This window comes from Maylandia zebra, linkage group LG20 (assembly GCF_041146795.1).
Source record: "Maylandia zebra isolate NMK-2024a linkage group LG20, Mzebra_GT3a, whole genome shotgun sequence".
In the NCBI taxonomy this organism is placed as follows: domain Eukaryota; kingdom Metazoa; phylum Chordata; class Actinopteri; order Cichliformes; family Cichlidae; genus Maylandia; species Maylandia zebra.
Genome location: NC_135186.1, coordinates 8,625,693 through 8,650,147, shown reverse-complemented (window position 1 = coordinate 8,650,147; position 24,455 = coordinate 8,625,693). Strand labels below are relative to the sequence as shown.

Below are 24,455 nucleotides of genomic sequence, written 5' to 3'. Positions count from 1 at the left end.
GTGAGACGTTCGGCCATCCGGGAGGGGCTCAGAGTAGAGCCGCTGCTCCTCCACATCGAAAAGGAGCCAGCTGAGGTGGTTCGGGCATCTGACAAGGATGCCCCCTGGGCGCCTCCTGGGTGAGGTGTTCCAGGCATGTCCCACCGGGAGGAGGCCCCGGGGCAGACCCAGGACACGCTGGAGAGATTATATCTCTCGGCTGGCCTGGGAACATCTTGGTATTCGCCCGGATAAGCTGGAGGAGGTGGCTGGGGAGAGGGAGGTCTGGGCCTCTTTGCTTAGGCTGCTGCCCCCGTGACCCGGCCCCAGATAAAGCGGAAGAAGATGGATGGATAAAGGAGAAAATATGATTGAGTTAATGATCCATCCTTAACAAGAAGTTGCACTCTGATTTCTAAAAACAAACAAATAAAACATCTGAAATGGATAAATACACTTTGTTTTTATAGACACTGCCAGCATATGGTGTCTTACTGGAAGAAGGCAACTGCCATCAGGGTGTACACTGCAAGCAAGACTTGTTTGTGGTCAGCCACAATGTTGATGTGTGGGGTACGTGTCAACAGTTCGATGAATCCAGTCCACTGACCTTTTTACCTCATAGCTATCATCAAGGTTATTTGTGTTACAGTAGCACTCCTGTGGGCCTGGAACGTTTTAGTACCTGCTTCCAAAACAGTAGGAACCTCCTAGTCACTTGCTGCCTATTATATCTCACCCTGGGGTGACACAGCAACCAGGTAATGTTACCTCACCTGCCAGTGATTTCAGTGACATGATTGATCTATATAGGACTTAAGATCTAAATTTTTTTTTCCCTCACACTGTGCTGTCAATGTGAATTAGAGGAGTCTCGTACACAGCAGGGGATGGCTGTAACTCTGAAGGTAGAGGATAATCTGCTAACAGGAAGTTTTGATCGACTAATGGTGGTTCAATCCCTAGCTCCTCCAGTCTTCGTATCAAATATCTTGGGCAAGATCCTAACCCTAAGTTGCTCTCTGATGCATCCGTCAGAGTATTAATGTGTGTGAGAATGTTAGATAGAAAGCACTTAGGCATACAAAAAACAATGCTGATGAACGGGTGCATGAGGCGTGTTGTATGAAGCACTTTGAGTGCGCTCAGAGAGTAGAAAAGCGCTATATAAGAACAAGTCCATTTACCAGAGGTCATTCCTACACCTGCAGTGTGTCATTATTTTGTTTCCAACACAGTCATACCGGTAATAAAACAAAAAAAACAACAAAAACCTTTTTAAGGTTCAAAGGTTTTCTGTATTGGTATATTTAAAAAAAAAAAATTCTGATAAATGCAACCTCAGGTAAACTAATCTTCTAATTATTAGGAAAAATACAGAAGGTAAGAAGGAGTTTGGCGTCCCCAGGACATGGACACCTTGCAGTCATTGAGTCAACAATTGCCTCCTCTGTATACCAAAGTATTCTAGTGTAGGATGTGAGGTTAGACACACATCAGTGAGAATACAAAGTGCAGCAAACATTCAGTCCATTAACACAAAAACAAATAATGCTGCTAAACAAAAGCTTCAGCTGAGAATGTAGCAGGATCTTGTAACATGACTGATCACAAGCACAGCAGCTAATCTACAACAGACTGACTGACAAAATAATCAAGGTGCCTCATCCGAAGCCTCTTGACTGCACTGCTGTAGCTGGACCTACAGAGAGATATGCATGAACTAATGCTACCAACTCTCAATGAACTGAATCAACTCTGTAAAAAAAAGTAGGCCAAAATTCCTCCACAACAATGTGAGAGAGACTAATAAACCCTTAAAGAGAATGAATGCTTCAAGTTTATGGCTGCCAAAGCTTCTATGAGCTACTGAATCCTAGCATGCACTCTTTCACACACTGCTGAAGTTGTTTTTAACTCAAACGATTTTATTTTTGTCCTGATACATAAAACTTGACAATTAAAAATGTTTTGAAAGAGTCTTTCAATGAAGACATACACGTTTTGTTAATAAATATACATATAAACAGGATTAAAATGATATATTCACAATCACTGTAATTTTTCGGGCACTGCATTGTTGACACAGTGCAGAAACCCTACTCTGACATTATCAGATTGGCACCTTGTTAAGTGCAAGGCCCACAGCGTCTGCTACAGCCTAAAATAGATAAGTGTAGTAGTGGGCAAAGATGATATCCACTGCCCCACTGCTCTGCTTGACCTTGCATGTGTCCTGGTTTCATATTTACACAGTAACATAGCTTGTATAGGAGGAAGAGGGCACCCTCAAGTGTTTACTTGGAGCAGGCACATTTTTCACTTTACAACAGTGTGTGGGGCTGATGATTGAGCTCAGATTAGCTGAGATTCATTTAGCTTTATGAAATTCATCAATTTTGTCCACTATACCAGTGCAGCTTACAGTAAGATAAGAAGATTTGGAGATCAAGTTAATTTTAAAACCCCAGTCATTTATAGACTACTAACTGACCAGCAAGCTCGTTGTATGAGCTGTCAACTTGACGAATAAACTTACCAGATTAAAGAATACATTTTGTTACTATTGTAATAATTTAAAATATGTAACCACCATAGGTTACAACTTGTAGTCTAAGCATTTATTTTAACATGTCCTTCCTTAGCAACTCTTGTTGCCACCTGGAACTTTTAAAAGGTGCTCAGAATACCTGGGGACTCTTTTGGTTTGAACACCTTCGGGAAAAAAAAAGGTTGGGAAAGACGCTACCGCATTTAATGTGTCACTCGTTAACTTGTAAACTCCAGCCTTGTTAGACACCATTACATTTAAATAATATGAATTGAAATAATTATTTTCTGTTGGGATAACCTTGCCATACTATGTTTCATCTCCCAGTGTACCCTGTAGGCAACAAACTAGAAACACAACAGAAATCAGTGCAGCTGGATTTAAGCAGCATTGGAGCCCTAAAAATGTCAGAAATCTGTGTGTTATCTTCAAAGGGTCTACAAGTCACCAGTATGAGAGTAAATACAACTTTGTATGAATACTGAAGAGGAGCTTCATTAAATTCTACAGCAATGAAATAATATATATGAGGGGGCGGATCTTCCGGATGTGACGGCAGTGTCGGAAACGCTGTCAGACGGGAGTGATGCACGTGCTGGAGTTAGCTGCAGAGAGAACATGAGCACTTGTCTGTTGAGGTTGAAGAGGCTCGAAAAAGCAGCGAATATCTCTCACGGTGCCGTTTTCTGGTCCTCTTCTTTTCATTAGCACATGCTCAGGCTGCTAAGAGGGCGCACGGAGGAGCCTGACGACGCACTGAAGGGTAACTGAACGAGGAGGAGAGCAGCTCGCGGCGCGAAAGAGGAAAGTTGTCGGTGTCTGAGCCGGTGCGGCTTGAGAGAGTGTTTTTGTGTTTCTGTATGCGCACCTCGGCAGCTTGTTAGGGTGATTTATTTACAGTCGAAGGCTGATAAGAGGACTGGTGAAGGCTGTTTGGACAGCATGGCGGACTACCTGATCAGCGGGCAAACCGGTTACGTCCCCGATGACGGGCTGACGGGACAGCAGCTGTTCAACGGAGGAGACGGACTCACATACAAGTAAGGACCTTATCTCTATACCTGTATCCCTGGTAAGCAGGCCAAGTTGGGCTACTTAAGTTTGTACGTAAGTGGTTCATGTTTCTCAAGACATTCTACTAATATTATGAAGCGAAAATCAGGGTGTTACTTAATTGTTGCATTTATTATCGTATAATAGGTGCATTATTGCTAGGGCTTACTTTTAGCTCAACGGGGATAGCGCCCCCTCAAAAAAGAGAGGATCCTACATTTCCCAGAATGCAGTCAGTTTCAAGAACAAGAATTTGTTTTGTGTGCCTGTGTTTTGCGTTGTTTGTTTTGTTTTCAAGCAAATCTAGTGGCATATGAACTCGCTGTTTAAATTTCGCGCCTTTTGAAAATCTGCCTTGTACGCAGGATTGAACGTTTCACGGTGAATCCACTGCCTCTGTGTAACTGTGCAGCTGTATGTATTAGCAGGGAAATCCCAGCAAAATTGTTCAGTGAGGTTTTGAAAGTCTCTATAAATTTTAATTGTTTTCACTTCATAAATCGGGCATTGTGCGTCAAAGGATCACTGGTGCCCTTCACAGCTAATAATACTGGACCAATCTGAGTTGAAGCCTATTGGAAATTAGAGGGGTGAACAGTCCTTCGGTGCACACACTTGCCCTAAATTTAGGCTCTGGCTCATGCAGTCCTGTGTTGTTAAGCTGGATCCTGTGGACCCTGGCTATATTTAGAACGTCGGCCCGGTAGTCCTCTGCACAACAAAACTGTTTATTCTTTAATGAAATTGCTTTTTACTCAGCAGGGAAAACTAAGAATCTGATTCACTGATTATCAAATCATCCACAAGATGACTCTGAAACTTTTCAGCTTTTTCTACCCCCCCCCCCCCCCCCCAAAAATAAAAAATAAAATCTGAATGTAATTATTTCTGACAACCAACCAGTGACCAAGCAATCCAAAATCCAATGATGAATTAAAACAATTTTTAAGCAATTAAAGATTTCAAAACTGTTATATATTACAAACAAAATAAAAGGAAAGCAAACAAATTGTGTTTTAGTGTTTCTTCTTTTTTTCCTAAATGGGTAAGAAAATAAAGCTGTATCAGCGAATCCTTTGACCCACTGGAACCCCAGGTTTAATCGATTTTAAATGCTGTTCATGCATAATAAAGTGCTGTGGCTTAATGACACACATTTTCTCAGGTCGCATGGATTAACATGCTTTCATACCCTTAGTCTGTTTCTGGGCCTCTTTGCCTCTACTCTGCTCCATGTATGCAGTCTTGTGAACATGACACTCACTGATGATCCCCGTCCAAGAAATTCATGTTATGTCCAGTTTGCAGTTGCATAAGATGTGTTCTTTTCTCAAATGCCATAACTATTTCTGAGCTTAAAAATCACCTGCTCAATATTTAACCTGTCATGTTCACTATTTACAAAAAATACTTACAATTACAATTAGTGTATTATTCCTTTTAACTCTTGGAGTGAAGCCAGTTTAGTCAGACATCGGGGGTTAAAGTGTTTGACATCTCAAAGGAAGCTTCAGAACTGTAGGCTGAAAAGATCTAAACTTTCTTTTACTTTAACTGTTTTTGTTTCTCCCCCAGTGACTTCCTGATTCTGCCAGGCTACATTGACTTCACTGCTGATCAAGTGGTGAGTTGAGTCGACAGACGAATAATTGCCAACATGCAAAATCTGGTTAAAGCTGATGTTGTAGTATTATACTAATCCAAGCTGGATAATGTTCAGGGTGGGAGCATATGAGGTGAGAGTGAGGATTATGAGCTGTGTGCCTCCCATCTCTAATGTTATCTCACAGTGCTTCCATAAATTGCACAGTTTGTTTTCACTTTAAAGAGACTCTGTAACTTTTTCTAAATGCTGTCACTGTGACGTTCAGGGGATACCAACTAACTACAAAACTGGCAAACCGAGGTGGGGGCACACCTATCTAATGTTTACTAACTTTAGCCTTCATGAGCTGCTGGTCATACCAGACCAAGTAAGGTTGTAGCAGAGAAACGCCTGTGTTTATTGCTCTTGAATGTTGTGCTCTGAGAAATGTCACCAAAGGCTGCACCAGCATAAACCCATACAGCACCGTGGCTCACAAGGTTAAAGGCGTCGGGGGGGGGCAGGAAATCTGATAGTGTGTTTGATTGAAATGACCATTTCTCTAAGGTGGTTAAGTTACTTCTACTTCTTTTTATCTTATTACTTCTACTTTTTGTCCTTCTCTCTGTAAACACAATAACTTGTAGAAGTATCGAATGAGTTCTTAGCAGAGGTGTAGAGTGGGGTCATGTTATTAGCTTAGTCATTGTCTTAATGATTTGTTGGTTGAAAATTGACAAAAAGCCTTATAACTTAGAAACTATGATTCTTACAAGTGTGGTGTGTATTCTTAACATATAGCAAGTACATTATAAAGATTTAAATTATGTCACATTTGTCCTTTGACTTCTCCTTCTAGCTCAATAGATTGATCTGAAGGTCTAGAGCTACATAAAATGACAGGCAACATTTTGTCGACTTGGGATATTTTTGAGTACAGTGATTCATTTTTTTGTAGAGTACAATAACAGGTTATAACTGTTTTAATACAAAACAATTAGAATACATGTGCAGCATTCCTGAATACATTTTTCTTTTTTAAGCAAAAGCTCATGATCTAAAGCTTTTAATTTGCTCTTTATTATTGAACAGTTAAACTAATTTTACCAAACCGTACAATGAATGTTACAGATGTACTATAGTCACATAAAAACACAATTATTCTCAAAAGTAGGTGAAGTATATTAAAATGGGTTTCAACAGTGCAAAAACCAAAAGCATGCACTTTGCACTTGTTTTTACTGTACTACACACTCCAGTACGTTGAAAAAGAACAAAGGAGAAAAATGAATACATAGAACACACAATTCTAGTCCCAAAGTAAATACTGGCTAGAGAGTGAGCTGCCTTGGTGGAGGTTTGCGCTCTTGGAGTCTGTCTTGTTCATCTTAGACTTAGTTCATGCAACATCATAACCACATTTGTGTCAGAGCTGCAGTTTCCTTTTGTTATTGACATAGAAAGCAACAGTCTGACCAAATATATGTGTAACTTGGTTAATATGCATCCTTTTTACAATGCACATTTAAACAGTAGCTCTGAACTATTTTCTTTTCTCTTTTTTTTCTTTTTTCAGCTAGTTTTGGTGTGTTCATGTTTGGACTGGACTGTTGTAACGAAGGAATTTCTTCTATGGTGATTTTAGGTGGCTCAGCATGTTGAGATATGCTGTATAAGCATTCCTTATGTTCTTTTAGTTTTAGGGTGACTGATGCATTGCTCTTGCATTTCACTGAGCAAGCATTTACTAGGACTGTTAGAGTTTGGAGGCCTACGGTCAACATGACCCCACAAAACAGGTTTTTGGGCATAATTCAAGAGTTATGCACAAATGTCTATTAAAATAAAAGTAAGTAATGGATAATGTATTTCAAAAAGGATAAAAGTCACTTGCATCTCTCATGTGGCTTTAATTGAAACTGAGCATTTAGTCCACTTTGTCAAAAATAGTTTGTATCAGAAGATTAAAAAAAATATTGTCTGTCACCATGAGAACATGTTAAATTTACTCCACAGTCACTCAGATTAAAAACAGTATGTTGTGTCCTACTGACACATACTATTGAAGCATAGCTGTAAGTAGAAGTACTTCTCTCAGCTGGAAAACAGTCAGATGGTGGTGAAACACCTCAGACGACATGATTGTCCTGTAAGTTGAAAGAAATGTCAGTGCCATTCATAAATCTGTTTAGTTGCCTTTCTTCGCTCCAAATATTTAACTATCTAAACACACACAGTCTAAAAACTCTGTGTCACTCTAAAAACATGTCTAAAAACATGACATGTTTTGTGCTGGTATGTTGTAACAAACTGATACATAGTGTCAAGTGTTTTAATGTCCAAAAAAATGTGACGTTGTAATGTCACAGCCATTAAACTGAAACTGGTTAAATATTTCCACCTCTGCTTACCCCACTGTGTGAGGCTTGAAAGGTTAAACTGAGTGTTTCTGTGTATGTAGGACCTGACATCGGCGCTCACCAAACAAATCACCATGAAGACCCCCTTCGTCTCCTCTCCTATGGACACTGTCACTGAAGCCAACATGGCCATCGCTATGGCAGTGAGTATAACAACCAAAGGCATTTATTGTTCTGTCATCACATCTGGCCATCCTCAGGCACACGCATGTGTTATCTCTTCTTGCAGCTAACAGGTGGTATAGGCTTCATTCACCACAACTGCACTCCAGAGTTCCAGGCTAATGAAGTTCGCAAAGTCAAGGTAGTGATTCTGTGTTCAGTCTGTCTCTTGTCTTTTTTATGCATGTTTATTTTCATCTTTCTTAACTCGTGTCTTTTTTGTGTGCATGTGTAGAGCAGTGTATTTGTCTGCTTCCCAGCTTATAGAGTATAGGCAATGATTCCTTTATGTTCCTTTCACCGCTCCTTTTTTTTTTTTTTTTGCTCAATCTTTATTTTTCCACATCCCCATCCTGTTTTTTCCCCCTCCTCATTTCCTTCCTCCCCTTCCTTCTCCAGCGATATGAGCAGGGCTTCATCACAGATCCTGTGGTGATGAGCCCCAACGAGCGAGTAAGGGATGTCTTCCAGGCCAAGGCACGCCATGGGTTCTGTGGCATCCCTGTCACAGATAACGGCAAAATGGGCGGCAAGTTGGTGGGCATCATCTCATCCAGAGACATCGATTTTCTGAAGGTGGAGGACCACGACCTTCCACTGAGTGAGGTGGGCATGCAAAAAATTGGTTTGATCTTGAAATTTACATCTCAAAATGCTCTAGAGACACTTTCTTAGAAACCTTTGTAATATTTTTCTCACAGGTGATGACAAAGCGAGATGATCTGGTGGTTGCCCCCGCTGGGGTGACTCTGAAAGAAGCCAATGAAATCCTCCAGAGGAGTAAGAAAGGTGTGTAGGTTGTTTCGTGTAAGACCTGATAATATGATGATTAAGTTGGGCCAGTTGATCAGATTTTGTCCTTGATCATAATTTTGGCTTTCCACAATTGCAGGAACATGATTGACTGTTAATGTGAATGTGTGCCCTGCTGGTTGAACACAAAGCAGTCCCTAAATCACTGCCTGACGGTGTGCCAGCACATACCAGTCACAGCTGTTTCCTGCATGCTGCAGCTTAAAGTTTCCTGGATGTACTCTGAATGAGAAACAGTACAAAGACAGATAAACAACAGATATCAAACAGTCAAAACAAATAGCAAAAGTCTGGCACAGCAAAAGGCAAAGAGGTTGTTATTCTAAACAGATCTTCATCCATTGTTTGGAAATACTTTAGATTTAGTGCGATCTGCAAAGCAACAAACTAACTTCTTCAACCACCTGAAAACACTTCACTAACTGTTAGGGCTGGGCAATATCATACCGTTCATGGTAATACCGGTGTAATGTTGGGCAATGATAAGAAAATGAAATATCGCGATAGAATATGGGTAAAACGTGCATGCGCAGTGCCTTTGATTTCATACGCACATGGCGGAAAAAGCATGGCGGCGACGGAGAATGAGAAGGGCGAAAGCAGATCGTTGAATGAAACAGATGAACCAGAATTGGTTTGTAAAAATGCTGCAACTTCAGTGGTGTGGAATTGGTTTAGCTTTCATCCGTCAGATACACAACAAAGCACTATTTTTGGTAGAGCATGCTAGCGGGCTGTCGTTATTACTGTGGGTTTTTTTTGTTTTTGGGTTTTGTTTTTTGTTTTTAAAATACGGCACACTTAAAATCAATTCTTTGATTTTTGATTTTTTTTATTAGATTTTTTTTTTTGCATTAATAAAGTTGTGGAGTTGTAAAGTATTTTGTCTAGTGTCAATTATATCGTCAGTTATATCGTTATCGCAAATTTTCACATGTATATGGTGATAAATAATTTTGGTCATATCGTCCTGCTCTACTAACTGTGGTAAAATGACTTCATGAAGGCAGAGGGGGGGGGAAAATGCATTGTCTAAGCTAACACTGGATGATTCACGTTATCCAGTGTCAGTGCAGACATCCATAAAAGGTGAACCTGAGGAGTCCATCAGCACATCTATCCGGGTTACAAAGACTCACTGAAATCACCAATACAACTGCATTGTCTAGTCAGTGTAGGGGACAAAAGATATGTTATCCCCTCATGCAATTATTTTCTCAATGTGGGATAGAGCTGCACTGTAAACAAACTGTGGAAGGGGGAACAAATGGGATCTCACAGCCACTGTGTTCTGCTAGAGCTCCACCGATATATCAGCTGGCTGATAGATGAAATTGTAAAAACTAAAAAACAACTTTCCGCCATGTTAATGTTAATGTTGCACTGTTTGTCCACCAGAGGGCACTTTGTAACGTCCTTGTTGGGGGCACCTAAGAACAAGCTGATCTAAGCAGAATTTTGCAGAGTGTAAATGAGTAACCCATGACTTGTAGTGACAGTAAAACAAGACCATTGTTAAACTGCTTTGTCATTATTTTCTCAGTAAGGATAAACTATGATCATAACTACACATAATAATTGTTATGGGAATCAGTTTCATGTGTCTGAAAGGGGAAAAACAAAATCAGCCAATGTTGGATTTTTAAACCGCCAAATATAGAGTAGAAATATTGTTATTGCTCTTAAAAATCTTGTATCTGTTGGGCTCTCTTTGCTAAATTTTATTCACATATGTCATGCTGGTACAGTGAGTAGAATGAGACTATTTTGTCTTTAGGTGAGATGGATAAACGTCTTATTGTTTTGCAAAGATTTTTAATAGGAATATAATGCAGTGTAAAAGTGACAGCAGTATTCTGTTTTTTGTGTAAAGTTTATAAAATGATTTATTTTTCTTCCAAGAGATGCCATGACTTTAGTTGATGAGGATCAGTTTTATTTTTCTGTAATGATTTGTACATTAGTTGGAATGTAGCACAACACTGTTGTGTTGATGTTAAAGCAGTGCTCTGTTTACATTACAGTGCAATAAAAGTTTTTGGCGCAAAAATCTGAATAATCGTGATCATAATTTTGGCTATTATCACGAAGCCCTATGATGGGGGAAAAATGTACCAAGGAACAGGGTAAGCTGCTTCTAAGTGCACAGCATGAGCACGCTTTCATGCCTTTGGTTCCTCCTGCAGGTAAATTGCCCATAGTGAATGAAGAGGGGTCCCTGGTATCCATCATCGCTCGCACAGACTTGAAGAAGAACAGAGACTTCCCCTTAGCTTCCAAAGATTCTCGGAAACAGCTGCTGTGTGGTGCAGCCATCGGCACACACGATGACGACAAGTACCGACTGGACCTGTTGGTGCAGAGCGGAGTGGATGCGGTTGTACTAGTAAGGACTTCTAATGTGCTTTTTAAAGGCATGGAATGTTTCAGGTGCAGAGTTTGGGGGTAAATTAAGTCGTGTTGAAACTGGGGACGGGGCTTAAACTGGGACCAATTTTTGGTTTTGTCATGCAAGTAAGAGACCTGCCTTGGTCCACTGACAAATATTTAACTAAAACCACTTAATGAAACAGTGTGCATAACCATGGAATCTGAAAAGAAAAAGCAGTCGCTTGGATGAAGGACAGAGTAGACCTGCCAATTATTGTTTAGAATACACAGTTTTTTGTTGTTAAGGGGTTATCTTCAATCTGGGTGAGTCTTCATGTCTTTGAATGGGAAGATCATGTTATGTTTCATCTCTCTACCTCCAGGACTCCTCTCAGGGCAACTCGATCTTCCAGATCAATATGATCAAATATATTAAAGAAAAGTACCCCAACCTGCAGGTCATCGGTGGCAATGGTAACTTCACTTTACACACACTAATATTTTCATATGTAAAGTATTCAGAGAAAGTATTTTCTAAAAAGAAAGTGTTCACTATAGAATGGATGCTGTTTTCTATGTATGCACTTGTCAGAATGGTCCATGATAAAGGCGTATCGTGCAAAGGGGGAGCGACACATCCTACATTTGTTCACAGCCAGTGGGCTTGAGTGTTGAACATTCATGTCTTTGATTGTATTTGCTGCTCATTGATCTGTTGCTTGTGGTGAAAATTACTGTTTGTTTTTTTTTTTTCCCCTCCTCTGTGTCTCACCCGGTCTGTGGCAGTCGTGACTGCAGCTCAGGCCAAGAATCTGATTGATGCAGGAGTGGATGCACTGAGAGTGGGGATGGGCAGCGGCTCCATCTGCATCACGCAGGAAGGTGAGTGACTGAAGGCAAAACTGTACAGACAACAGGCACATCACTTCCTGCTTCCTTTTATAAAACGGCTCTAAACCAGTCTGAAGCCTTTGATCTGTATGGTGTAGCAGCTTCTGCTACAAAATGGCAGCAGTAAAGTTCTTCTGCAGCAATAAACAGTACTTAAAGTCTGCTTTGCTTGTTGAATCCTAAAGCACGGACCAAACCAAGAATGGAAACCTAAACTTTCACCCTGTGTAGTATATCGTATTGAAGGACAATTAATTCTGTATTTTTGTGTACTTTATGAGATTCCTGATGGAAACGTGAGCATTTCCAGTTGCTTAGTTTGACAATTTGTTGCATTCAGGGGTAACTGTTGTTGACAGTTCTGACCCTTTCTACTATCTGATGTCTGATCATCTTTGTACATCATAGGCTGTGAAACATTTATGCTGCAGCCTCATTTTATTATAGAAAATAACAATCAATTATTATGGTTTCTGCACTGATTACTCAAATTGGGCATAAAGCTGCAGTGCTAGTGGACTTTAAGTCATCCTTTGTGAACTTGTCCTCTAAGTTAGACAATGCAGTACATGATTATGGTTTTAAACTAATGTTCATTGAGATGTTTTATTTACACTGGGACATCTATTTAGTACTTAAGTTATGGTTCTGTGGAGCTGCTATTACTGTGTAGCAGGAGTTTGGGTTAGAAAGTTGAAGTTGTTGTTTTTTTGGGGGAATGGGGCCTAGTGGGTGGGGGTGAGAGGTACTCCTCAGTTTTTGTTTAGCTTTTTGTATTTGTTTTATTTTTCATTTATTTCTTTAATCATGATACTAAATCTAGCCTGCTTTTCATACACTCCTTTTTTATTGATTTGGTGAAGAGTATCAGCATCACCCCATTAGCATCACTTTTGTACTAAGACTGAGATTCTTTTACTTAAAACTTGTTACACGGCAGGCTTTCCCACTCTCACCTTTACTTTTCACTTTATCAGTAGAGCCTCTCTCAGCCACCTCTCAGAACGTCTTTGTAGTGGTGTAGTGCAATCCTGTGGCATAGTGCACAGGATTGCTATATATGCAGATGATTTATTATTATTATGTTACAAATCCAACGACTCCCCTATCTGCTATTATGGAATCACTTTAAAATTTTGTCTCTTTCTCCCATAAACCTTGATACACAGGAGCTTAGACAAAACGGAGCTACCTTTCCGTCTAACTTTTTCTGGCTTTAAGTATTTAGGAGTGCATATCAAGTTTAATCCCTTGTTGTGATAACCCTGTTGTAATTGCCTCCGTGGAAATTTTTTTTTAAATTTATTTATTTATTTTAAATTTGGTATCAATTCCAGTGCCACCTTAATTTTGTCTCTGCCTCTGCTCTGACCCCAATCTGTAATAATCAGCCCCCCTCTTCCTTTCATATATGTGCAAGAAAAGGAGTCAATGTTTTCATTATAATTTATTTATTTATTTGTTTATTTTTTTGGAAAGACAACAGTTTTCTCAGTTTTTAGTGATATGTCTTTTGTACAATTTGCCCTCATATTTATTCAGCTGTTTTCAAATAAGACACACTGCATCCTCTGCTTCCCCAGAGTTTCCATGTCAGCCCCCCAAGCATTTGTGGGAGGACTTATATGAGTTGAAGTCTCACAGTAAGGCTCTTATCTCATGAATATATACTTTCATTACTGCACTGGGCAATTACTCAACCAAAAAGATCACTTCCAGTTGAGAAAAGGAACTGGGTCTTAAATTTGGGGAAGATTACTTGGAAAAAGTAATTGATAGTATTCATACCTCATCCTCATGTGCAAGACTCTTCCTTACTTAGTTTAAGACAGTAAATACAGGGTGGGTGTCACATGGCCCTCTTCCTATTTGGGGGGGAGAGTTATATCCAAGATGGCCGACTTCTAAATGGCCACCATGGTCACCACCCATCTTGAGGAGTTTGCCCTCTCACATATACTAATGTGCCTCTCACATATACTAATGTGGACTTTAATATCACCAACCATTCCATGTTATTACGGTGTATCCATATAAATGGCCCACCCTGTAGATTGTATTTGTCAAAATCAAGACTATCTAAAGTATATTCTGACAACCTCGACCTGTGCGGCAGATGTATTACCTCTCTGTGATTTAACTCGTCTGCCTTACACTTCAATCATACTGGACTTTTTGTTGGCACATCATAGAATTTAGTGTTCCTCGAAAGCTCTTCACCCTCCAGCTACATCACTTTGGCTGAAAGATCCAATTCAGACTCAGAGGGTATGCTAGTGAGGTTTTATAGATGCAGCAGCCTTTTATCATTTATTTTAATTCCTTGAAAACATTTGCACCTGGCTAATTTTGAGTATCACATTTTTATTTTATTTTTATTTTATTTTTAAATATTAGGTTAGACTTTGGGATGGGGATTGGTTTGGATAAGCTGTTTAATTTGGTTTCCACAAAAGCTTCACAATGTTAATGGCTTGAACTGTATTGATTTATACCTTTTTATTTGTTTTGTTTTTGTTGGGCCTGATATGTCAAACTAGATTAGATAAGAAAATTCTATAATTGGTATTTAAAAAAACAAAACAAAACAAAAACGTACGAGCTGATCAGGAAACTCCAATGTAAAGAAATGCAAACTTTGTGTAAAACAAACAGCGGTGCTACAATGAAAATCTACAGTAAAGCTACAGAAGTTAAAAAGCGTACGAGTGCAGACTGACTGAACCTGGTATGTTTATAAGGCAGCTTGCAGAAGGCTGACAGCAGCTGTCCTACTTTATATGGCAGCAATACCTGCAACAACAGGGGTGCGTCTAAAGGGGGGTATGGGGTGTACTAGAGCATATTTATTTCAAGACTAAAGTGACGTTATACTGCAGATTTAGATTAATATAAAATATAAATTACGACTTAAATTGTACCAATATATATATGAATACAAATGAAAGCTTTTTCTTAATATATATAGGCCACTAAGAATATACAAGCCACTAAAACTCTCAGCCACTGACCTGGCATTATTAGCTTGGACACTGAATTATAAGTAGTTGTTGTTATTATTGTTATTATTATTAACGTCACTCATCTGAAGGTCTGCTTTCTGCAGCAGAAAAAGTATCAAAGCACAGGGCCTCAGAAAATCTGAGAATTTTTATGTGCTCGTGTTTCTTCATTGCACACAGCACATGCTCCTATAGAGGCTTAAAGGTTAAACATACATACATACATACATACATATTGCTATGTTTCTAATGATTTATTTTTGTAAATAAATAATTACAAAATATTTTTGTTAATGAGACAACTACTTATTTGATTAATTGGTTGAATGATTGATAGAATATGGAGAATATAAAATAATTGCTAGCTGCAGCTCTAATCCTGACTGTTTGCCTTTTGGAAATGAGGAAAGCTTTTTGTTTAACCCTTTACAGCCGATCGGAGCGGGCACGCTCCATTTTGCGTAACTATTTTTAAATCCCGGTAGCTCTGCAACCACGTAAGCTAGCGCAATAATTTTTTTTGCATATGAAACCGGAGGAGTTGTACTTACATCTTATGCCATCAGCTTGTCCTAGGTCACAGTTTCCTCCCACATATAGCTTTGCAAAAACTGCATAAAAATCACTTGCAGCAACAAAAACATGATATTCCAGAAACACGCTTCGCCGATCCGATCAGCTGTTTGTAACACTTCCTACGTCCATCAGCGCGAACTATCACATGACCGCATGACCTGCCCGAAACCGGAAGTGACGTCATTTTGCGGAAATGTAGTTTTTTTACGATCGGGGCCTTATGAGCCTATACTTGTGTTTTAAAAAGTTATGTTTGAGTTTATGACTTTCTGTGTCGTTTCTGGGATGCTTAGGACTCATATTGCACTGCTGGAAATAGTTTATTTTGATGCATATGCTGTTATTTTGCAAATTTGCACTATAATATTTATTTTCGTTTTTCCTGCAGTGTATAAAAATTGGTGTATTTCAAAAATAAAACTATGAAGACACTCAAAATAAATTTCCTGTGGTGGGAAACTAGTTTGTGCAACTTTTTTGTATTTACAGTTTTGAGGGATGAGCCTCTTAAATTTCTCTAACTAGAAATATATGTTAAAAAAACAAACGATTTTCAATTTTTTTGTAGTTTATTGCACTTTTTTGCAATTTATGTAATTACTATGCACCTAATGCAGACATATTATTAAAGTTTGGGCTATAATGGTTGTATTGATGTATAGCAACTTGAAATGCTCCCAAAAATGGCTCCACAGCATGTAAAAATATAATATAAGCTCTGGCGGACTTGGTTCTATGGTAGGCCTTAAAGGGTTAAACTCAGTTTAAATGTTATAACTGAATCAGTCTGTCACTTTTATGAGTTTTGTTTGTCTGCTGTAGTGAGGCTCTCTCTGTTCCTTGTTTCTGACTGCACTTGTCTCTATGTTGACTATGATTCTTGTGATATCATTAGGCATTTCTTGTTCATTTCCTTTTGCTTGTATTCTGTTTTGCTATCATCTTCATCTTGCCATCTTCTTACCTTCTGCCTTCCTTTCTGTCTGCCTCCTGTTCTCTCCCCTACTTCTCATCCTGGTGCGTGCGTGCGTGTGTCAGCTCCCCTCAGTGTACCACCAGCTATAAAGCTCCACAGCCCCAAAACCCCAACCACTGTTACGGGATACTCCAGTAAGTTCCCCTGCTGGTGTGCACTAGGCTCGGTTTGGCTCCATCATCACAGTGTGTCTCCCCCCCCCCCACCCCCACCCCACCCCACCCACCCCCACAGCCTGCTGCATTAATTGGGGTTCAGCTTTGCATCTGTAGGTGTACTAGAGTTTTAGAAGTTGGCCTTTGGGGTTTTGGGGTTTTTGCTTGTTCGTGTGTCCACACTAATTTGTCGATTATGCTGAGTAGGGATGGGTACTGGTATCCGATGCCATTATGGCACTGGTTCTGACATAAACGGTAATAACCAGACCGAAAAGCAGCGCACATTTCTGTGCTTTATTTCGGTGCTTTTTTTCTTCTTCCTGAGATGTCATACACTTTGGATTCTAGCCAATCATTTTATCTTTGCAAGCGCAGTAGGCGGGCCCAGGTACGTACGTTCTTTTAGAGCAGAGCTACAGATTAAAAATGCCCAAGGCGAAGCGGTCAACATCTGGCTGTACTTCACAGCAAAAGATGCAAACTCAGCAGCCTGCAACAAGTGCTTTAAGGTGATACCGTGCAAAGGAGGTAACACCTCGAATCTGATCAAACACCTGGCGACATATAGCATTTTGTTAAAAGCCAAGAAATGCGCCATTTTTGATAGCTTGCTGCGAGACCTCACACCGTGCACATCTACTGCACGTGGGTTGCCTGTTATCGGACCCGGAGTTAGCAACATCCCCCAAAAACCCCAAGAGTCCTGGCCCCTAGCCCTGCCAGTGTAGCAGAAATGATGACGGATGATGATGGCAGCAGCCGTTATTCTCTGCGTGAGTAGCTTCATGTTGTCTGTGTGTAAACTAACCACGTTATTGAATTAATGCATGTAAGGTGAACTAGCAAACACCTTCGTAGTTACATGCGGCTGTCTTCTTGTTTGATGGCAGATTCTCCCTTCACCCTGGCCAAAAAGGCTAAAATGACCAAAGAAAAAGTGGAAAACAGCTAAACACGAGAGGTCTTTGGACAGTTTGTTTTTTTTTTTTCCATTGAAAAAGTATGGTATCACTTCCAGCCAAGAGTGATACCATAAATCCCCTATAGCTGCAGAAAAGGCTAACATTGTTATCTTTTTTTACAAAAAAAACCAGCTGAACATGAGAGGTTTTTGAACCAATTTTGTGTTCTCCATTCTTTAAGCACCGGCACAGTTTCAAAAGTACCGGTTTGGTACTGGTATCGGATAAAACCTAAACGATACCCATCCCTAATGCTGAGTGAATGTTGCTCTTCTTCCACCCACTTTCCTGACCTTTTGATTTCTGTTTGAAGCCATCAGATTGAGACACAAATGTAAAGATACTATTGGTGAGATAGTGGCTGGGTTCAAAGGCCACTGCTTATTGTGTTAGGCGTCTCATCCATGTCTAACACACATTCCTAACATTGGAACAAAATAAAAAGCAGAGGATTACTAGATGGTGTGACTAGCTACCACAGGGTGTCTCTGTTCAGCACTTGTGGTCATGTTTGTGTGCTGGTTGGGACAGACTTTGCTTAAGGATATAAATGATAAGAATTAATCACCTTTGTCTACAATGTGGGGAAAGATGTTAAAGAAGTCGCTGCCACTGTTTTTGGCTGAAAATTAATCTGCACTCACCTGCTTTGTGGGTTCGTTTCTGCTTTGACCCTGCTTTTCATGAGTCAAAACAGAGTAGAATAGTAAAGATTTGTAGCTTGAACCTATTGAGCTTCACTGTTTTAGAGTACGGCCATTGCATATGATAACAGTTCCCTCTGAAACGTTTTTGTGTTTTTCACTGAATAGAAGCAGAGTAGAAAATAAATAGGGATCCAGTATTTCCCCACATAATCAGATTAAAGAACTGCCACTTTATTGAGCACTAGATTTTTACTCGTCTTGGTCTTAAGCTGGGGACATGAGTCCTTCCGCTCCGCAGCCTTGGTGAGCTTGGCAGTTTTTCTAGTTGTTCACCTGCTGGAGGCTGTGGTTTTGGTGGTTCTCCAGCTTGCAGCAGAAGCACTCTCTTCGCCAGCTGCAGTCCAAGATAGAGTCCGAGATCCTCTGTAGCGGGATGCAGCTGATTGATATCGAGGGCTGCAACAACGGCAACCCGGATAGATTGAACAACCAAAACCTGGTTGGCAGTAAATATACCTTGCTGGCCCACCCAACTAAAGTCTGTGTGGGGAAACACTGGAATCATTAGTGCTGGTAAGTACCTTGCAGTCCTGAGTTGGAAGGAAATGACGAGTTCAGCGGTTTAATAAAAGGAATTGGAATGTTGGGATATTTGTGTTTTGGCACTTTACTTCTGTTGCTTAATATTAGAGTAGTTGATCTTTTGAAAAATGGCTTTGAAATCCACTGAAGAGTCCTCTGCAGCTACAGGCAGCGTGTATTATGAGAGTTTGATTCTTAGAGCAGTGTGGTATTTCTCTGCTGATGTGACAAATTTAACTTCCTCATTTTCACATTTAACAAACATAACAGACATGTTCCCAGTTTGTCTGCTCATTCACTTTGTTTCTTTTTTCTAAACGTTGAACAGTTTGTCCTATTATTAGTCAGTGGAGATTTCTTTCCTCTTGCCTTCTCAAACTGTCAGACATATGAAAGAACAATGGCTAAATGATGGAAAAGCTGAATCTTCCAAACTGAGGCCAGTTCTTTAGCTAAATATGTCATACCGTGGTGTTATCGGCTGATTTTTAAGCAACTTCAACCACTTAAGCTTAAAGCTAGTTCTCCATACAACAAGTGAAGAGCAGGTGTAAAGTAAAAATGTTGGCCATCATCACACAGCCTCTGTCACTGAAGACAACATTCTGCGTTTTTAAATAACCGACTGAAGCAATCCCCTACATTGTTTACAGATTGAATTGAATTCAATTTGTTTTTTATTTTAATGACAAAATTACTTTTCATAAGGTTTTATCAGCCTGAGCTTGCTGCTAAAGGACACATTAGCAAGATGGCGCATACTGCTAGGTTTACTCACAATACATTAATGTGGATAGCTGAGTTGTGCTTGGTTTGGTGGTTTCAAGCTGCATAAGATTTTTAAAAGGCTCATATTAGCTGAAACCTCAGGATCAAGCTTAGTCAAGACAAGTTGGTGCATCTGGCTCGAGTTGTGTATTTACAGTAGTACAGAGGTTCTTTACAGGGCACCTTTCTCAGTTGTACCTGTTTAATCCACCTTCATCTGTTTTTTTCCTCCTCTCTCCTCGACAGTGCTGGCATGTGGCAGACCCCAAGCCACAGCTGTCTATAAGGTTTCAGAGTATGCCAGGCGTTTTGGCGTTCCGGTCATCGCTGACGGCGGCATCCAGACCGTTGGCCACACCGCAAAGGCCCTAGCACTTGGAGCATCCACAGGTATGGATTTGATCATCAGGTGAACATGCATTGAAGCCATGTCGAACGAGAAAGAAAAACTTGATTTTTATCTTCTTGTTTTATTACTGAAGAACTGATTAAAGAATTTTAAGATGCAACATAATAACTAGAGATGGCACGAAACCACTTTTTAATGTCCGATACCGGATATCATAAATTTGGATATCTGCCGATACCGATATGAATCCGATATAGCGTATTTTGTAATCAATAACGGATTTCTTTTTTTTTTTTTATAAATATCTTGCTGCATTTTGTATAAGTTCATACTCAAGTTTTAAAAAAAACAAGAGACTGAAGCTATTCTGTTATACCTGTATGCAAAAAATACACTCCACCCAAAACATGTTATAGTTCAGCAACACTGATCAATCTAATAAATTTAAACCTACACCATCCTCCCTATTCTGGTATTTTAAAGAGTACTTGCCTACCTAACTAATAGGGTTGCCAACTCCCAGAAAAAATATTAGAGAACCACCCCCCGCCCCTTAATCGATGTAATCAACTTTAATTTAATGCAAGTGTAAAACAAATGCACAGAAATCACTTATTTTTCTACAATAATTAAATAGATTCAGCATCTTTCTTCAACAGAATTGCAGACTGCACAGATGGTACCTTCCCAAAGGAAAAAGTACTATAACTTACTAAAGTGTATATTAGACTTACTAGTTACTATATACAATAATGGATTTCTATACATTTAATCAGATGACCACTTTTGTTGTAAGATTCAGATAATTATTTATTCAAAGTTTTTAAATGACATAACAAAGAAAAATATTCTTTGTGCCCCTGGCCCCCGACAAAACTTTGCTAGACCCGCCCCTGCACAGTTACCAGCCGTCAGCTACGTAGGAAAGGATCCTGGTGTTATTTGTCTCTCAGAAACAGTTCATAACTTCCCTTCAACTCATTCATGTCACCTAAAAGGTAAACCTGTTTCTCCATCACCCTGCTCAGCTCTGATGATTTAGTAAGAACATCTCCTAGTTCCATCTTCATGTTTCCCTCTCACCACATATCCAAACCGATATCGTGACCAGCAGCTTTTACAGCCGTGGCTCCACCAAAACCTCAGCTGACACTAGAAAGTAATATTAAATACATTCTAACAGCAGCTTATCACGCTTAAACGTGCTGCTGTTGTTTATCCGCCGGTCTCCTCTTTCTAGCACAAAGTGGGCGATAAACAAACGAGAAAGAGTGGACTTGTGGCAGAAAAGCCGATCAGCTGATCATTGATCATTTTCATGCTTGAAGTAATAACAGGGGAGGGAGGGGAAGTGAATGAGAGAAGTAGTGTTGATTTTTTAATTCTAGCTGAAGTACGGGACAAATCGCTTCCTTTTCACCTCAGTATGGAACTCCGATCGCCAGTCCAGCTGTGGCTCAATATATCAGTTGTTAAGCTTAACGTGGAAATACTATGCAAACATTTAGGCATGAACTTACACACTTGCTTTACTTCTCTGGGATAGTTTTGGCCGAGATGAAATGCCGCGGTTAGGAAGCATGTAGCGAGGCTCCAAATACTCCACCAGACCGCCGACAGGTCTCGCAGACAACAGCCGCTCTGTCACGTGACACATACTGCTCCGATGCGCCGAGCTGGGTTACGCCAAGTAGCGCGTTTTGTGAGGTGATTTTGTGATACTTCGGATCGGATTACGTTTTTTATTTCTCTCCGATATCCGATCCAGTAATTTAGGTCAGTAACGGACCGATACGTAATATCGGCTCGGTCTATCTCTAATACTAACTGCACCCTACAGTTAGTGAGAAGGTAAAGTCTGACTGTGGAAAGAGCAAATTTAAAAAAATCAATCACCTCATTGTTGTAATCTCGGCACAATTTTATCTTTGACTTTTTTTTTATATATATGATAGAGTTAAATGTTTCAGTAACTTTCTTTTTCTGTGTGTCCAGTGATGATGGGTTCTCTGCTGGCTGCTACTAGTGAAGCTCCTGGTGAATATTTCTTCTCTGATGGCATCAGGCTGAAGAAATACCGTGGCATGGGCTCCCTGGACGCCATGGACAAAAACCTGGGGTCCCAGACCAGATACTTCAGGTATCAGTAATACAACAAGGGGCTGTCCACCTTACACAGCCAGTCTGCCTGTCACGTTGTTGGGCCTTTCTTTGCCAGTTTTCCCCAGCAGACAACACTTCCTCATTTCATTTTCAGTGGTTTGCAGAACACAGCTGTTGTACTGCTATGTGGTGGTAAAGAATGATGAGCCTGCTAGAAAAGTATGGCGCTGGCATTTCACTTTAAAAAAAAAAACAAAAAAAAAAAAAACCTTCATCTAATAGACAACCTCTAACGAGCTTACAAAGATGTTCACTGAACAAACTGGTCTAAACAGGCTGTTGAAGTTGATATGCTATCAGTGAGCAGTAGGTTGCCTAACAAGGGGTTCTCTCCACACTACTCACTCCTTTCTCCCTCCTCTCCCCTCCCAGTGAGAACGATAAGATTAAAGTCGCTCAGGGTGTTTCCGGAGCTGTGCAGGACAAAGGCTCCATCCACAAGTTTGTTCCTTACCTGCTCGCTGGCATTCAGCACTCCTGCCAGGACATCGGAGCTAAAAGCCTAACCCAACTCAGGTAAAAACACAAACCTGTCAGAGTTAACGCTGCACTCTGAGAGAACTCAAACAGCCACACGAGAAGAAAAATGAATGTTTAAATACTCAGAAGCAAGCCAATAAAAAAAGTGATTAAATGTCCAGTGATATTTGAAGCATAAATCATGATCGATATGCAGTATGAATTTTACTGTCTAAATAAACACTTTCATTTGTACATCATACAGAAAGGTTTTTGAACTTTTTTTTTTGGTTGCTTTTATCAGATAGCACAGCAGGGAGTAGACAGGGCAGCTGGGAGAGAGTGTGGGGGAAGATCGGGGACCAAAGTGGTGCTCAACAAATTTTTTTTTTTTTTTTTTTTTTTTTTTTGCAGAAATGTTTTTGACGACAAATACATTGACAGTTATAGGGGGGGGAAAGGAATTCATTACGAAGTTTGAATCTGATGTACTTGACACATTTTGTAAATCACATTAGTGTGATGTGGCTGACCAAGTACAGTCAGGTGTATTACAAGTTCTATAGCTTGGCCATTATCTTGTATTTCACAGAAATTTGATGTCCAGCTTTATTTTTATTTCCTTAAGTTTTATATTGTACTTAATTTCTCACCATTTCTGCTGTCATCTAACAGCTGTTTTCTTTTTTCCTTCTCCAGAGCCATGATGTACTCTGGAGACCTGAAATTTGAAAAGAGAACAACATCAGCTCAGAAAGAAGGCGGAGTCCACAGCTTGCACAGGTACACACGCACACAGACATGGGTTTTCCTCAGTTTCATATTTCATGGTCTTCAAATTTCCTAGTTTCATGTCTTACCACAACCACACAAGCCTTCAGTTAAACTTCCTCTTTAGCGCCTGTAATCAGGCTACTGCTGTGTCTGTCTTAACAGGAAACCTCAGGGAGTATCGTGGATAAGTCGTGTGATCTTTTCTTCTCATACTCTTTCTCCCACAGTTACGAGAAACGTCTCTTTTAAGGAGAAGCTTGTCTTCTGATGGAGAATCCTTCCAACAGACATTATGCAAAAACACTACTTGCCAGATCATCTGATAGCTGTATTTGACGCACACCCACACTTCTCATTAGAGTAGTCTGTAAAGATCAACCTCTCTCAAACTCCACTCTTCCAGTGATCCATTAGTCTTCCTGCCGGTGTCATCTATGCATAGTCTGTTTTAAATGTGAAGGACTGAATTAAAGCATTTCAATAAGTGCACGGGTGATTGTGTCATGAAAATATCCAGTGCTTTTCATGTTGTTTCAAAGTATTTGAACCCTGCTGTGTCCATTTCAAGATGAAAAATGTCCAGTAATAAAGCATGTTTTTCATAAGTGGCTGTGGTCTGTTTTTGTTTAATTGAACAACTTTTCTAAAACTTTAAAGAATCCTTATCTAGTAACTTGTGCCCTGCATGTTCTCATGTTACCTGAGGGAAGAGAAAAGAAAAGGATGTGCTGCAGCTTGTAGATGAGAAACTGTCTGTTCTAAACCGACCATTTAGTTTCTGTTCATCTAATGTAGGGAAGCAGTGAAGCAGACCCATTCATTTCAACTTCGTTAGTAGCGAGAGCTGACGGCCATCTGTGTGCCAGTTTCTACACACTTTATATCATCATCCACTCAATTTACTCCATTTAAGTCAGACTTTAAAAACAGGCTTGTTTTAGATTAATTTCTAATTTTATGTTTGATAAAGAGGTCAAAGGGGTCTATACGAAATATTCTTTTTCAATCTGATTTGAAGAATTGTTTAAAATTTGTACATTTATATACTTAGCTGACCTGAGTAGGTTGCACTGAAGAACTGGAACTAAACATCCAACTTCAAAACTTAATGTATCAAACAGTTAAAAGCCTTTCAAAGTAATTCTTTGCAGTTTGCATCGGGACAGAGAATATTAATCAATCTGTACATGCTGTAAAGTTAAGGAGAACACACAC

General features: G+C 39.8%; 1 protein-coding gene and 1 long non-coding RNA gene across 4 annotated transcripts; one reads left to right on the top strand and one right to left on the bottom strand.

The window, feature by feature from the left end:
• Window positions 1–3,072: 3,072 nt before the first annotated feature.
• Window positions 3,073–23,845, top strand: impdh2 (IMP (inosine 5'-monophosphate) dehydrogenase 2). Of its 2 annotated transcripts, XM_004553997.3 has the most exons (15): window positions 3,073–3,570; window positions 5,159–5,207; window positions 7,630–7,731; window positions 7,818–7,892; window positions 8,150–8,356; window positions 8,452–8,539; window positions 10,750–10,949; window positions 11,317–11,407; window positions 11,720–11,815; window positions 16,441–16,512; window positions 19,742–19,885; window positions 21,840–21,984; window positions 22,380–22,523; window positions 23,166–23,249; window positions 23,468–23,845. In XM_004553997.3, the coding sequence occupies exons 1-15, from the start codon at window positions 3,473–3,475 to the stop codon at window positions 23,487–23,489; spliced, it is 1,617 nt and encodes a 538-aa protein (XP_004554054.1). In that variant the 5' UTR covers window positions 3,073–3,472; the 3' UTR covers window positions 23,490–23,845. The 2 variants fall into 2 exon arrangements, with proteins under 2 accessions (XP_004554054.1, XP_004554055.1); XM_004553998.3 differs by lacking the exon at window positions 16,441–16,512.
• Window positions 6,248–23,189, bottom strand: LOC143414243 (uncharacterized). 2 transcript variants are annotated; one of them, XR_013094739.1, is made up of 3 exons: window positions 23,120–23,189; window positions 8,735–8,785; window positions 6,248–7,315 (listed from the first exon to the last, which is right to left on the bottom strand). It is a non-coding gene; the product is annotated as an uncharacterized LOC143414243 (long non-coding RNA). The 2 variants fall into 2 exon arrangements; XR_013094740.1 differs by lacking the exon at window positions 23,120–23,189 and adding an exon at window positions 19,694–19,795.
• Window positions 23,846–24,455: the final 610 nt, after the last annotated feature.

Coding starts and splice junctions, on each gene's coding strand:
- impdh2 (XM_004553997.3), top strand. CDS start 3,473: ATGGCGGACTACCTGATCAGCGGGCAAACCGGTTACGTCCCCGATGAC. Junction 11,816..16,440: donor CATCTGCATCACGCAGGAAG/GTGAGTGACTGA, acceptor TGCGTGTGTCAG/CTCCCCTCAGTGTACCACCA. Junction 23,250..23,467: donor GGAGTCCACAGCTTGCACAG/GTACACACGCAC, acceptor TTTCTCCCACAG/TTACGAGAAACGTCTCTTTT.